At 40.4% G+C, this 16590-nt stretch overlaps 3 protein-coding genes across 4 annotated transcripts in view; 1 reads left to right on the forward strand and 2 right to left on the reverse strand.

Moving 5' to 3' along the window:
* The window catches only part of mpv17 (mitochondrial inner membrane protein MPV17), a 23846-nt gene extending 15714 nt beyond the window's left edge, over positions 1-8132 (reverse strand). The window contains exon 1 of the mRNA XM_071926077.2: positions 8042-8132. Within this exon, the coding sequence (XP_071782178.1) occupies positions 8042-8114 (73 nt within the window). The 5' untranslated portion in view covers positions 8115-8132. The remainder of the gene's footprint in view (positions 1-8041) is intronic.
* cad (carbamoyl-phosphate synthetase 2, aspartate transcarbamylase, and dihydroorotase) overlaps positions 1-16590 on the forward strand; it is a 425149-nt gene that overhangs the window by 148458 nt on the left and 260101 nt on the right. The gene's annotated exons all lie outside the window — the stretch shown is intronic.
* LOC139930094 (uridine-cytidine kinase-like 1) overlaps positions 14285-16590 on the reverse strand; it is a 35785-nt gene continuing 33479 nt past the window's right edge. Inside the window, exons 14-15 of the mRNA XM_071923177.2 lie at positions 15875-16031; positions 14285-14559 (exon numbers count right to left, since the gene is read on the reverse strand). Coding sequence (XP_071779278.1) covers positions 14483-14559; positions 15875-16031 — 234 coding nt within the window. The 3' untranslated portion in view covers positions 14285-14482. The remainder of the gene's footprint in view (positions 14560-15874; positions 16032-16590) is intronic.

Below are 16590 nucleotides of genomic sequence, written 5' to 3' on the forward strand. Positions count from 1 at the left end.
TAACAAAAAAGGTTCAATATAGTACCAAAAATGGCCCTTTAGGCCTGTACAATAGCAGAACACTTTAGGATGCTGTAAAGATCCCTCTTACAAAGGTTCTCTATACAGAGTCACAAATCTCCCAGCAACATATGGCTCCATCATGGAGGTCCATTGGAGAATTGGCTATGCACAAATAATGTCTTAACCATGACCAAATCATTTCCCAAACCTTAAACAAGTTGTTTTAGTTGCCTAACCATAACCTTAACCATAACCTTAACCAAACTTGCTTTACTTGCCTAAATTTTACCAAAGTCGTTTTACTTGCCTGAACTTAACCGTTAACCAACCTTTAGAACGTAATTCAATTCTTGGCGGAGGAATGTATTTCAATTCGTTGCGGGGGAACGTAATTCAGTTCGTGGTGGAAAACGTTATTTTCACAGCACGTAAATCGCCGTTTTAGAGTTTGTGTTCATTTCACGTATTTGTGTGAGATCATGTTGGATAAAACAGTTGGCTTTTCGCTTTGTTAGCTAGCCAACTAGCCAGCAACTAGCAAAGCAACTGAAGGTAACATGTGACTACTAGCCAATACTAACAAAGTTTCTACGAGATATGTTAGCTAGTGTGCAAATCACACGAGAAGACACAAATAATTAGCTGAAACGAAACGAATAGAACAATTTGAGCTGCTATGAGGAAACATTTAAAAACGCACGAAATGCTCCAAATCAGCAGTATTAGAAGAACTTTGTAAGAACCACACAGGTTTCCTTTACCAGATTTTGAAATTTATTTTAACAAATCACAGGCTTCTTTTAGTCATTATGGTTCTTGAATCCCTCAAGAACCCTCCTTTTTCTGGGTGTAGATAGTGAGGCTGTTCTGGTTGATCATCAGACCCGGACTGGCCATCGGGAGCACCGGGAGTTTTCCCGGTGGCCTGGCCTGCTAAATGGCCCGCAGGCCGCAGATTACAAAAATAAATAAATAAAATTATTTATTTATTTTTTTTGCCCGCAGTCAGGCCACTGAACTTAGAAGCAGGCCAGGCCAGGCCAGTGTTTCTACAATAGTTGCGGCGGCGCAATAGCAAAGATGCTCTATACACAAGATGACGCATTACAAGCTGCGCCAATGGTATGAAATGGCATACACTTCCCGTCTCCTAAGTGGGCGCGGTCGCCTCTCCCCCCCACCTCGTTTGGAAGTGTTGTGAACGCTGCGCGCTGTGACGAATACCCGCGTGGCCAATAGAAACGAGGCAGCCAGCCAGGCATGGAAGGCTAAAAGCTGTTGTAATTTTGGCTCTACTCAAGCATAACCGGCACTTGAAGATGGACGGTGGAAAAAAGAGTTGCCCACCTCTGCAGGCTGGCAATCAGGGCAGTGAGGGTCTGTCTAAGCCCACCTTCACCCAGCAGCTGTCCATCCCTCCTGACTCCTGCAGTACCTCCAGCTAAGCTGTTGTATATATGTTAATTTGTTTTAGTTTTTTTGCATCTCACACACTTACTCTAGTTTGACACCCATACACTTCATTCAACACCCTGCACCCACCACTGATGAACTGATGCCCACACCTCATTTTCTATTTTGTAAGTACATTAGTTATTTATTTAGTTATTTATTATTTAATAAATATTGGTTAAACGTTAGTCCTTGTGTCGTCTCCCTCCTTAATGATATGTACCTTTGGTTTTATTTGAGGTTCATAACACATTGTACTAAGCAGTTGTTGGCTCATTAGTTTGTGATTCACATGCACTAAAATTCACCAGAATGCAGGACTAAAATTGTAACTAAAATTTTCCTGGTGGGGGACCCCCAGACCCCCCGCTTAAAAAGTGGCCTGACTGGGGCTATATTTCGCGCTATATTTCCCGGCCTGAATGATTTTCCCAGTCCGGCCCTGTTGATCATGCATTTCAAAATAGAGACTCTTCTCTTTTGCCTCTGAGATCCAGTTACAGTATGTTTCTAAAAGAACCATACAAATGTCTGCGTGTCTGTGTGTGTGTGTGTGTTTGTGCATGTGCTTAGGTGTTTGACCTCAGCGGCTAACTTTCAGGAAGTGCTTTGTTAAAGGGAGTCTTCACTCACTTCACCAATGGGATGGAAGAAGAGCAGGTGGCTGATGGGATAGCGTGGTGAGGGAGAGCTGAGAAAGACATTTAAAATTGCTGCCTCATCGCTGCCTACAGTGTTGTCTCTAAACATATTACTTAGTGTTCTTCTCCACTGTTGTCTGGAAGGTGTGTCAGACCCTGTGAATTTGGTTTTGACTGATACAGCTTTTTGAAGGCCGATACTAATATTGCTGAAGAGAAGCTGTCATTTAGCTGATATTTTGAAAATTAGATTTAAAAATTTTCCCAAACATTTGTCAGTGTTTCCCCCAGAATTTTATTCTTGTCAGGGTGGGAAAGGCTCTGAAACATTTAACCCATCATGGGATACTAAAACTCTCAACTGAAAGCCGTACTATTTCAATTCTTTTCATTGAAGGTTTTACAGACTGTTGAGTAAAATCCTGTCACACTACACTGGAATGATTTCTCTGGTCAGCCATCTGATTGGTCCAACCCTAGTCTCTATATGTTGGAATAGTCTGCTGTAATTGTACTAGGCTATGTGTACCAACTCATCAAGGTAAATTCCAGGTAGATGTATACCTGCAGCCTGTTGCAGTTAAAGGTCCCATATGGTGTAAAACAGGATTCCCCTTGCCTCTTTGATTATAAAGGAGTTGGATGTGTGTCTAAACATGGTGAAAGTATCAAAAGGCACGGTCGGCAACTAAATCCACACAGTCCATATTAGAAAAGCGAGCCTCTAAACGAGCCGTTTGGACTTCCGTAACTTTGTGGCGTCACAAAGGTTCGCTCATTATCATTTTTGTAAGAAATAACAGGCTAACAAACCATTTTTTTCAAATTGGTTGAGCAGCTGTCATTGTGTATTTACCGGAGAGTTTTCCCTACCTGTCGCTGCCGGGCTCTTGAAACGGTTAGCCAATCAGAACAGAGGGGTTGTTAATATTAATGAGCCTTAAAGACACAGCGACAGAAACAGCCTGTTCTTGGTAAGGCTCAGAGAGATGCTGGAAAATGAATGTGTAAAAATGGATACACATTACATTGCTTTTACCCTGTTGGAATTACAAGTTGCACCACTTGATGTCACTATTGTTATAAGTTACATGTAGTTGTATGCATAGGTTTATGTCTATGGTTGGTAGTGGGTATGGGAGACAATTTGTACAAGACAACCTATTTAGTACCTATTTGTTGATGTTTAGTTGTTGATGTTTAGTAATGCTAAATTAGCTAGGTTTATCCTCTTTTTCTCTGGCTATCATATAAATTAGCAAACATTAACTTAGACTACCAGTGGGAAAGGAGAAACTGATTGTAGCATGCACATTATTGGCCACAGAAGGTGAAAACATCAGTCTGTGACAATGTTTCGGTTATCGGTCCCTTTACCCTCGACCCTAACCCTGACTTAGAATCAAACACATGTTCAGCTGGTGGAACAGGCTGCTGGCTACTAGCTGGTAACTATACTGACATACTGTCACCCACTGCACATACCACTGTTAAAAAAGGACAGCACAATGTAATAACATAGACAGTACCCAGCTGGACAAGAGCTAACCTTTCCTTAAAATGTCAAGGGAGAGCTAATAAAGGTAGTTAGGGTGACAGGGTGGACACACACCTACTCACACACACACACAAAGGACAGCAAATGTCAATTGTACACCTTGAGAAACAATAAATACATGTATTTCCTCTGTCACTTTGACTCAGACACATTACTGGCACAGTAAAGCACTAGAAGAGAGAGAACTGAACCCATTTTAAGCTCAGGGGCTTCGGCCCTTCACCCAACCTCAGCCCTTAACTTTATGATGGCTTGAAAAAGATCAAACCACACATAAACCTTGAAAACCGTCAGACACCCTCCCCCCCCAACCCCCAACCCCCCTTTCTTTCCTGGGAAAAATCCTTGTGAGGCATTTTACATTTCTGGTTTGCTTTCTTGGTGTTGCATTGAGTAGTTATCATAGTTGTTATTGTTCATATACAGTTATAGTTGCCTTGTTCTCATTAGTTGTTAGTTCTATTATAACTGTTGTGTTTTCCAGTTGCTGCTAGCTATCAGGAGGGCAAGGATTGGCACGGAAACCAAGTGGCTGGTCGCGATACTGCAGTTCTGCCCAGAAATAATTTTTGACTTCCTGAAATTTCTTTGTCTCACTTTGACTCCCAGACCAGTTGTCTTTTCTTTTGAAAGCCCTGGATACTTGTGTGGCGAGAGGAAAAAGATTTGCGTTTTGCTGTTGTTGATCATTACTGCCACACAGTGGTGCCAAAGCAAATGCACTGAAATGCACCAAATGGCCAAAACCATGGGTGAATTTTGAAGCCAACAAGGAAGTGTCGGCAGGTGGCAAGTCCTCTAACGTCCACTAGATGCTGGCTCCCAAAAGACTCCAAACCACCCAACTCCATGCAAGTCAATGGGACCACAATCTAACTTCTCACTCAAAATATAATGTCAATATTTTTTTTCGACAAGAGGTTATGGCCTCAGAAGCTAATTTCACTTCTTCTAATGTGTGTCCATATGGCGATTTTCAAAATAATTGTGTCATTAACAGGATATAACGGTTATAAAACGGAGTTGTGTTCCTAGTGATTGACAGGTCGCCTGTCCAGTGATCGACAGGTCGTCGATTACGGACCAATAGCAGGCGGAGCTGTGGCTCTGTGGACGACCCCTGGCTTCGCTCTGGCTGCTCCGGCTCCAAAAAATGTCAACATGACGGCCATCGTACACCCAATCTTTTGGCTTCACAACGGCCCTTCAGAAACCTGTGGGTGACGTCACACTCACTACGTCCATCTTTTTTTACAGTCTATGAAATGCACGCATACCACACACTTTGAGGTAGGGGATACAAACTTTAGCCTAACCATAGCCTATCTATGTTTGGAGCCACCAATGTAGCACTGTCCAACTTGGTAACTGCATGAGGATGGTTTCCAAATGAGCCAGTTCCTCTCAACTTTTCTTCCTGCTAAAAGCTAGCGAGTTTATCCTTGCCACTGTGCTCATGCTTGCTCTCGGGGATTTGGAGCCAACGTTTTATTTATACAACAAATAAACTTTTTAACAAGACTTTGATTTTTGTCATTTACTTCATTTACTACGAAGAGGGGAAGGTGAACCACACATCAAAATCTGGTCACCTTATGCTTAATTTCATCTGTAGTGTTGTTCAGATAACTATTCCCATAGAACATGAATGCAGCATTGCCCGAAACTCTTTCATCAAATAGTTGATTGAGCATTACCTCTCCCTCTCTTTCTTTCTGTCCTTCTCTGTTGAGCCTCTTTCCCCTCTTTTCTCCTCTCTTTCTGCCTCCTTCCCTCCATACGAGTGAAAACAATGGTGATGAGTCATTCCAGTCAGTAATCTTCATTACATAAATGTAGGTCTAGAAAACCATATACTGCACACACATACACATGCAAACAGCACCTATTTTATAATACTGATGATCTAGACTTGACTCAAATATTCTCAAATATTGTAAGTATGGTCTGTTGGTGGTTTTCAAAGCGGGATCCTTGAGGCGACTGCGGGGGTCCTTCAGGGTGTTCAACAACAACTAAAATCCTCACATATGGATCCTTGGGACTAAATCTGATGGGTATCTGTGGCCAAATATGGGTCTATTTGGAAGACCTTAATATGAAGGTTGAGAAGCCAGTCTACGTAGAGGTATGGAGTAGCCAGTTTTTAAAAACTAGACAATACTGTTCACCTCAGCTTTCAGCTACTACAACTTGGAGGTGTTTACATGAAACACCCACTATATACTACTATAGACTATAACTGATACATTTTTTATTTTTTTTACACTTCATAATTTGTGATGCCAAGTGGGAGATATTGTCTATAAAAGAAATTCCACATGTCCTACTTGTAATTACCACTAGGAGGCTGATGTGAACGTTTTTTCCGAGTTGGCAGCTTGTATTTCCAGCATGACATGAACGTGGTATTGGAGTCAAGTATTGGGAATCTGATATGTTAATTTCAAATAAAACTGTGAATGATTTTTATTACATAAGCCATTTTATGAACCGTTAAGATTAAAACGCAGAGCATTGGACCATGGAGATCAACAAGTTGACCGAAGTGAAATGCATTACATTCAATTAGTATTAGTTGGTTTTGCTACTGTGACCTTGTTACTGTACATAAAAGTACTTTGAAATTACAATTTCTGGTCTGATATCTCACATTTTCTATTATGTCTGCGCTTAATTTTTTATAGTGTTTGTCCCTGTATGTTGCTGCCTGTTTGACCGATATGTATTGTGGGTTTTCTTTGTCACTTTTATGAATGTTTTTTGTTCTCAGATCTCTCTTGAAAAACAGATCTAGATCTCAGTGAGACTACCTGATTACATAAAGGATAAATGAAAAAAAGAATTCAGATCTTCAATTTGCAATTGCAGTTTGGCATCCCGTGTTGAAGCACTGACCCCCACCACTGATTTTGTTCATGCATTAAGACTTTTTTTAGTTTTGAAATTAAGTATTGATCTTTTGATCCAGTGACTAATGGTATGTGAGTTTTACAGCCCATAGAAGGTTGGTTTATGTTGGTAAGTTTTGTAAATGCTGCAGTATAATGAATTGCAAAGGGAAGTGTGAAACATGATGAAATTTGCCAGGAGATTATTTTCCATGTCCAAGAACAACTCAGAAATCAAATGAATAATCAATAATCAAGTGAATAATAAATAATAAATAAAATAAATATGTGAAATAAAATTTGGGGTATGGGACTCTCAAGCATCCCTGGGTGCCCCCCGGATCCCACCTTGGGAAGAGGTCTGCATCACACATCTGATGTTCACTGCCTCCATCTAGTGTTAATGAAACTGTACTACACTGGAAGAATCAGGATAAGTACAGTATCATATCATCACAAGACAGTCAATGTCCACCAACATCCACCTCTGATATGATGGATTTAATGCAGTTTAATTGATTACATATTTATTGTAGAATTGATCAATACTACACTAGTTGTCTATGGGAAGACCTTAACCTCAAAATGATTGATCAGCTTCCACACAAGTATGACTGAATGTGTTATTATTATCATGATTATTAGTAGTTGTAGTAGTAGTAGTATTGTCCTGGCTTTTAGTGGAGAGTTTTAGTGTCCCATTGCCTAAATGCAGTTTCAGAGGCTTTTCCAAACTGACATGAATAACATTCTGTGGGAAACACTGAATACTTAGAATTTTTGACATGAAAATGGTCACATTTAAATATATTGAATATCAGCCATCAGCAGCTTCAATCCAAGAATATTAGTATTGGCCTACAAAAACTATGATACTACGATACTGGTTGAACCCTTGTACTGAGTTGCCATTTATCCAGCACTCCACTCTTTCCAACCCTGAGTCTGCACTATTGAGGTTATTAATTTGTAAATTGGTACAATGGTGTAACTTTATTTCAAATCCATCTCTAGCTCTAATTAGCTAGCTTACTCCTCTCTATTGGGAAAACGTGACTTTATTATTTATGTCAACTACAGGCTTCCATAAGCTGTGCCAGAGACCTTGTTGATGTTGTTGCATTTCCTACTGGTTGCCAGCAGAGGTCAATAAAAGTCATAGATTACTTAATGCCCCTTTAAATTCATATTGCTTATCAGTAACTTTGCGGAGAGTGACCAGGAACAGACCAGACTGAGAGGAATGACAGCAGCCATTCTGTTCAAAGGCCTCTCTTTGTTGACTCTGAAACTGAAGTGTATACTCTGTAAGCTGGATCAAAGGTCATGTATGGCCAACAGTTCAATATGTAGGATAGTCCATGCTAACTAATTATCTCAAATTTGCCTGTTGCATATCTCTTCAAAATTAGATTTTCAACTACAGACGAGACCACGTGTTTGTGGATATGCAGTGTGTGTGTGTGTGTGTGTGTGAGTAAGGGAGTTATTCCTACCAGCGGTCACTATCTGGACAGTCCATGGGTATTTGGTCATCAAGGCCTGGTAGGATCTCCACAGGCCTGCCATTGTCCCTCCTTTGGAACACACACACATACACACAGGTCACTATAGATTTGATAACCATTTTCAGTGGGGTGAGGTGACTATGAGGTGCATCTGAAACCCTTAACCCCGCCCTCCCGCAGGCATGAAACGTGACTCAAATTAAACGGTCGTGCTAATAAGTCCCATACCGTTCTCCATTACAGGTTGTTCATTGGATTCACTTGTAGCCTACTCCCACACTATATTGTGGCTAGTGCTCCGTAGCCCCAATACGTTCCGTGCTCTTGTATCAAGAGAACATCACACTGAACTAATTTTAAAATGTGACAATGTAATACTTCCATACCTATGAACAAATGCCTCAACGATTCCGTTGGTGTCGTCTGGTAAATTCGGCGTAGAAATAATCAATCACCCAGCACTTGATCTCGATAAAATCTTTACTCGCTACCACTTCCCCCGCTTTAAAGTTGTTTGGTGGAAATGGATTGTGGGAATAAAGGCGAACTAATTATTAAAGTTTTAACTTTACTTCAAAAAGGTGCTGCTTGGTGGATTATATAGGCTAATGCCGAATTGAAGAGTGGCTCCTACGACTTTGTAAAAGGTCATAAATCAGAGGATATGTTTGCCGATAAGCAAGGAAACGTTACATTGCCCGGTTTGAATTCAGGTTGGTTTGAGGTTCTTCAGGGCTCGCGCTCAGTTAGCTGTCACCAACGGCTTTAATGTTAAATCGCGCTGTTTTCATAGCTGTTAAGACAGTGTTGCCTCTTCAGTACAACAATACCGCTATTATAAATATTTGTAAACTCTCTCTGTATAAAATAACTACAACCAGACCTATGTTACAAATTCAATCAATGAGTAGGCTACATCATTTCGCTCTTGTCGTTAAACAGCATTCCCAGATACAAATCGCTGAATTAATGTACTTGTGATTATCATGCTGACCAAAAGCATGCTATCACTCTCATTCTGTAGCCTGCTAATGGCTAATTCTGGAAACAAGACAACAATGTATTCATAAACACTCACTATATTACTATCAGTGTATAAAAACACTCTCTATGTTACTATCAATGTAAAGTGACACTCACTATAACTATCAATGGACAAAAATTGTTACATGCCGGGTTCCACTGATCCAATACTGTTGCTGCCTTCACGATCTCCTCATAACCTCCGACTTCTGCAATCGGAAATTCGAAAACAACTTCACGTTCACGTGCTTTCGGTGGGAAATGGTAACAAAACTGACCCAGTAACAAAATAGCTTTTTGTGGGGACTGATAGTAGAAAGAAATAGGACTCTTCACTTGCTAGTAAAAAAAAAAATTGTAATGCATTGCAAAAATGCACCCTAAAAAGCAGTAAAAAAAACAACCAAAAAAACAGTTAAAAAAAAAAAGTAAGTTAAGTTTTTAAAAATTTTGTTTGGGAGGCCGTTTTATTTTCAAAATGAAGTGAACATTGCTAATTATTTACATGAAATGCCAAGCAAAACATCCAATAATGAAGTACATAGCCTAACTTTTATCATCAGTTGTGCATATGGCTTCCATGCTCTCAGTCCCCTAAACGTCACATCTTGGAAACTTGGTTATCACAGAGAATTCAAACGTTTACTATATATTATACTATATATATATTGTTCTACATAAGGATGTTGAACAATATATGGATATTATCATACACTCTTCCAATAAGAAAGTTGTGAAATTATGTATCGTTAATATCTCTGTATGCATTCTGCCTGGTGTTTTTTTTTCTAATAAAGAAAATTCCCACGTTCACAGTTCTTCACACTTTCCTAGCCGTATTTACCACTTTGTTGTCTCGTTCGTACCCCTCAACTTGCAATTTCGCTATTTCCGACAACACTTGAAGGCAACATAGGAACTGCAGTGTACGTCACTTCCGCTGTAAACAATGTAGCGAAAATGTGCTGCCCTCAAGTGGTTCAACCCAAACATTAAACAACTGTTTGCAACCAAGGAATAGCAACACACCAACACTAACGCGCGCGCACACAACAAATGAAGAGTTCAAACAAAAGTTTAAGTTCATATTTTATTGTCAACATGAAACGATCCCCACTGTACTGTACAGATGTGTTGTGGCATTTGAGAATTTATTACACAAAGAAACAACAACCTACCAGTCTGTACATCGCGTTTTGCAACGTAAAAGCATCAGCAACCTTGTAACAAAAAATGTAACAAAGTTTCATGAAAAACAGCACTTCAAGGTAGGTAACCAGCTTTCAGTACAGATAAAAATGTATGCCTACTTGGCATATTCTATTTCTTTGTTTTTGTTTACAGATGAAATCATGAAATATGACCAACATTAGCTGACACTATAGAACAATAACTTTACGACTATCCATCAGTTCTTATCAGATTCTTTCCATTTTCTGGTGGTTGATTCACTTCAACCCTGCTGATGGAAACACACCTAATTAGCTTTTTATTTTTTGCAACATTTCAAAAGTTCCAGTAAAATTGGCTTGACAGCTGGATGGAAACGAAGCTAATGTGTGAGTGTTTCCACTGGTTAGATAAACAGTCCTGAATTTTATAATACTGTACATTTGTTGTGTTGTGAATGTAATAGAGTCCTTACAAATGCACAATGTTGCACCAAGCCTGCCACAATGAATACATGGTAAATACAATCACAATAAAAGGCAAACTCTTTTATTGCAGCTTTAGTTCGTGACCATTTTGTCAGGGCAAGTTCTAATCTTTGCTGTAACCCTTGTCCATATTTCTAAACTCAATCCGTCTTTGTGAAACAGGGGAGTTTCAGTTTTTAATGGCAAACATTTAAAAACACACGAGGTAATAACTTACACATAAAAACAAAAACACAATTCAAGTATTGAACCTGGATAAATGGCTGTGATGCAAAATAAATTGATGGGAAAATAAAAATGCAAAATTTTTAAATAGAATAAAAAAGCTTTGAGCAGCAACAAACAAAGTGATCCTAGAATGCCCCATATGCGTCAATTTCTGTCTTGTATCCAGAAAAACCCAAGCTAAAGGCTATTGAGACTTTTAGTTCATGAGAGAGTAATTTTTTAATGTATTTCTATCATTAGAACCTATTCTAACACAATTAAGTGCTATAGTTTTTTATTTTTTTAAATACCAACCTCTTTTTTTCCAAAACCGGGGCCAGTTCTGTCAATTGAACATTGTAAATTAACTTCAAAATTTGACTTTTGACCATTTTCCTAGCAATGACACCTAGTATTAAAGACGAGATGAAATGAAAAATGCCTTTTTAACCCTTTTAGATCACATCCCCGGTCATATTGTGCACCTATTTAACAATATATGCCAAAAAAAATACCAAAAATCAATTTCATTGTATTCTTATATCAAAATTCAATCATGTTTTCTTCCTGTAAAACAAAATATGCCGTGTGCTTACGTAAGCATGCCCATAACTAATTTCAACCAATAATATCATGACATCCACCCATCAATCAATCTTCAACTTTTAGCGCACAGAGCTAAGAGGCTAAGATTCATTAGTTAGCTAGCTAGCAACAGCATGGTACTTCGGTGTGTCTTCGGGTGTTATGACACACCCACTTTTCAACGTTCAAATCAAATTCCTCCCAACGTTATGTCCCACCTGTCTTTCCTGTTTCACTCGGAAATACGTCACGATACGGAAGTTAGATACTCTCGAAATGCCGTTTCATCTCCACTTTAAGGCATACTAAGTGACCTCTACAAAGGTTTGGTGTCACTGGGACTCGGGGCTCAAGTAAGTAATCAGTAATAAGGGGGATAACATTGGAAATAGATGAGAAGGTTAGCAACTGAAAAAGCTTTCAATGTGACTAATGGCCTAAAAGGGTTTTTTAAAAAAAAGAAAAAAACTTACTACTCTGGTAACTAGTGGAATAAAACAAGAGAAACATAGAAAAAATATTGCAATGAACTCAAATGAGTAAAAAAAAAAAAACAGTACAAATGCATCCTCAAATATTTCACCATTTCTTTTGATTATAATTCAGTCCTCTCCATCCACACCGGAGCAATGTTGTCCCTTTTAGTGAATATTGCCTGAGATAATATTGCCTTTGTCACAGCGGGGACGTCAGCACATGAGCCAAGTGGCAGGTATCCTGAAGCTGCGATAAGCTAATTCTTACACCGAGCTTAAATCTAGGAAAAAATACACTACACTGTTAACTAACGAGACTTACCACATCTTCAAAACTCTCTGGAGATTTCCTTCCATACATTTGAACAGTTGTCTGAGGCATCCAATACTTTCAATAGAGACTTTGCTTAACTGGGCCTGCTGATTTTACATGAAATTCTTACAAAACCTGAACCAAAGTCTCTGTGTGCAAAACAAATTCTACGACAGGTAGTTTCAACCACACCTTGTGACTGGCAAGGGGGCAATTATATAGTGACATTACTTCGCGATAAATCATGGCATTAAATTATAAATCGCAGTATAACGTCCCCATCATAATCTGGCTATATTATCGTAGTATACAGTACTTGGTGTAAACTTACTGGATGCTCAACACTGAAACTATCACATCTCATTCCAACTCCTATTAAACTGAATGACTAAAACTGAGCGTTGCTCTAGCCAACTAGCTAACTCTCCAGCAGGATTTTATCCCCACAATTTGTGAACAATGTCTGGCTTATTTACGGTCACCTAAAGCGAAAAAAGCATGGAATTGTATTTGACTTTTGGGTGATTTTGTCAGATCCGTGCCACCTATGCTGAGAACAAATATTTGATTTCACCTGGCAGTATAAAAGACCAACACTAAAAGGGTTCGCCCTTTAGCGCCGTCTTAGTTATTATAGGTCCCATCAGTAGGTTCCCTGATGATGGTAAAGACCAGCCTGGAAAAGCTGATACTAAATCAAGGCTTTGTCAATAAATGGACAGTACGTGTTTTCAAATGCTTCAACATCAACCATCTTCCTCTCTAAAATCCTAAGCCTCCCATCCTGCAGCATCATCAACAAATGAAAATGACCACTACTGGCAACATCATCAACATCAAACATTTTACTCAACGGGTAGCTTGGCTCTTAGGGGGTGATCACACCGAGAAGCGTCGCCACAGGCGCAGCCGCGTCAAAAACGCCTCGGCAGACTGCATCGGGCAAAACAGCTTGGTGCGCCTGTGGAGCAGGGCTGCGTGTGCGATCGGGTTATGTGTGTTTGCCAGTGTCCCACCGTTCCTACCACATCAAACCACATCAAAACAGGAAGGAAAGCCCGCCTTCTGCTTGATTTGATTGGCTGCCTGGCCCAAATGTGACATTGATGAGCGGTGCGACTCTGCGCCTTGCGCTGAAAAGTTGAGAATATTTTAACTTTTATGTGCGCCTAAAAACCGGCAAATCGCGCGTCGCAAGAGAAGAGCGCGCACCAGGCGCACCGTACCATAGGAAAACAATGGTTTTGAAGGCGACGCGTTTCTAGCGACGCTTCTCGGTGTGATCGCCCCCTTTGATCACCTTTATGCCATTGGCTTGCATTGGAATAACCATGATCTGTTGCAAAGTTGCCTTTGGGAAACCCATCAAGTCATAAAACCCAGTGGACTGGGTGTACGCTAACAGGTGTCACTGGCGTAGCCTGGCTAATATCTTACATCTTCCTCAGGTAGACAGGTAACGCGTTGACCTTTCACCCATTAGGGTGACAGATAGACAGATGCAACTCATTCAGTTCCCTGACATGAATGGAAATGCCCATTCAACTCCCAATCATTTAAAGAGTAACTAAACCCCAAACCCAAATCTTTGGCGAAGCCTGACACCTAATGGTGAAAAATAGGATACTGAACTGGCCTTCTCCTATTGGCTGGTCTTTGTGCCAGGTGATGTCACCACCTGTTGTACTCTATAGAGGGTGACATCACAGGGCACAGAGACCAGCCAATAGCAGAAGGCCAGTTCAGTACCCTACTTTTCACCATTAGGTGTCAGGCTTCACCACAGATTTAGGTGGGGTTTAGTTACTCTTTAAATGGGAAAGCTCTTTAATTTCCCGTTAACTCGAATGATGGTGTCCATCACACTTTCCATATATTTAAATGGGAAGATCTTCTGAGATGGTCATTGCTTTTAATGGAAATAACCATTGCATTCTGGCTGGAAAATTGCAGTGGAAGTGGAAAATTGCATTTACCCAATTGTAAACTCCATTCAATTTCCACTGATTTGAATGGGCAGCTATTCGCATGGCATCCCTTCCTAGATAGGAGGAGGATGGCGATGGAGCAGAGTAGTGAGGGGAGGGGAAGAGTCTTGTCATGGTGTTCATGGGTAAGTACTTGTATGTCAACCTTCCACTTCCCTCATTCCTCCTCTCTTCTGTCTTTAGTAGTCCATCCCTTCATCGCTTTCATACCAGTCTGAGGGAGCGTCGGTGCCAAAGTAGCGATCTCCAAAATTACCTGGAGAAGAAGAGAAGATCAGATGAAATGAGAAGAGAAGAAAAGGGAAGAGGTTGTCAGTATTCCCAATTAGTAAATGTCTTTCCCGCTGAGTGATGACAGATTCTCCACCAGCGACAGACAGAGATGTCAGCGATTAAACATCTGAACGTCTAAGTAGTCACACATTATTTATGACAGACTCATTTCACTGAGCATCCAAGCATACAGAGGCCATCCACTAAGAGGTAGGGTTAGACTGATATATCAGTTTACCGATACATCAGGACAATTTTGTCCCTTTATTAAGAATGGGATCTGGTCCAGTCAGTGTGGTCCACCTCTGATATGATAGATATGTTGCAGTTTGATTGATTGTCATTATCACTGGTTTCAATGAAGAGTTTTAGTACAGCAACGGCCTAGGTCAGGAAAAAGACAAGTGACTGAGCAGGAAAAAACAGAGAAGGGGAATAATGTAAAAGGAAAATGCAGGATCATCACAAGACAATCAAAGGAACCCAGAAGTTGGGGTGTGAAAAGCAGGTTTTTATGTAGCTAAGAATTGACCGGATCACTGAAAATCCTGATTCCCCACCCAGCTTTTGGCTTTGGTAATGGAAGATGCAGGCCAAGCAGAACCACTTTTGCATTGCTTCGCTCTATCAAAAGTCACGCTTGTTGGCGTTTCACTGGATGTGTTCTGGGGTCAAGCATCAAAACCAAAACATTTGTTTCTGTAGACCTATTTTGTATTTTATAATTTTCTTCATTTAATTTTGGCCCAAATATAATCCATAATCATATGTCTGGAAAACATAATCTTGATTATGCTTCACTCTAGCCAGTAAGCTAGCAAGCTAGCTCGCTAGCTAACTGGCTACAGCTGTTGATGTATTGGTATAGTTAGGGTATCTAGCTAACATTACTAGCAGCAAAAATATCGTAGGCTACTTCAGGTAACGTTCCACACCAGGAAGACCAACAATCTCTGCCACTTTCCTCCATGCATTATCTCATTTATCATAATAATTCTCTCTTCCACCTTGCATTCAAAGACGAAGTGAAATGAGTAACAAAAATGTAATGACCCGGAGAATCAGAGAACCAGATTTTTGCCCAAATGTGATTGGTTCTCACACCGGGACCATCGTGTTAGCTTCATGTTCAACTTTTTCAACATTTGCTTGTTGCATCGTGGGCCCAGTTCACGTCGCCACCTATCCCATCATGACGCATCACGCAGTTACTCACTTCTCATAGACAATGAATGGAAGCAAACTATTTGAATCGTGAAATCACATCTGGTGTGCCACTGAAAAGATTTCCTGCTCACCGATGCCTGGTATGATGTGGAACTGGTCATTGACCCCCTTGTCCACGGCAGTGGTTATGATGCGGACCTTAGGGAAGGCATAGGCCACCGAGTGGACGCCCATCTCTGCCATCAGCAGGGACAACAGGAAGATCTTATCTTCTGGAACATCATGGTCCTTTACACAGAGAGTGAGAGAGAGAGAGAGAGAGAGAACAGGTTAAGAACTGAAAAAATTCTTTCCTTCCTGAATTGTAAGGAATGTGGAAATTCTAAATGGTATCACCTTCTGTGTCCCGGGTGCCAAAGTCTTGGACATCAATGTACATATTCCAGCTTCAGTTGATCTATACCCTAGTGTGCACTGTTATTATTCATGTTGGCTTCAATGACACCAACAGAATCTGAGAAATTACATTATGAGTTTGACATACTGACTGCAACTGCTTGGGAGCCTTGAGGAGAACTGCATACTGTCAAGCCTTATCCTGACTCATGGACATAACTCAGAGCGGTTCAGCTACCTCGCTGCTCTCCATACATGGCTTCAGAAGTATTGCACTGATGCTGGTCTACATTTCATAGACAACTTCGACCTGTTCTGGAGGCGGAAGGATGCATACTTGAGAGATGGTCTGTATCCCAACTGCAGGGGAACAAAGCTTCTAGCTGGCAATTTTGAAGAAGCTTATCTGAAGGACCTTTTGCAACTGCATACCTTAATGTTATTGATGGCC

This window comes from Centroberyx gerrardi, chromosome 18 (genome assembly GCF_048128805.1).
Source record: "Centroberyx gerrardi isolate f3 chromosome 18, fCenGer3.hap1.cur.20231027, whole genome shotgun sequence".
NCBI classification, from domain to species: Eukaryota; Metazoa; Chordata; class Actinopteri; order Beryciformes; family Berycidae; genus Centroberyx; species Centroberyx gerrardi.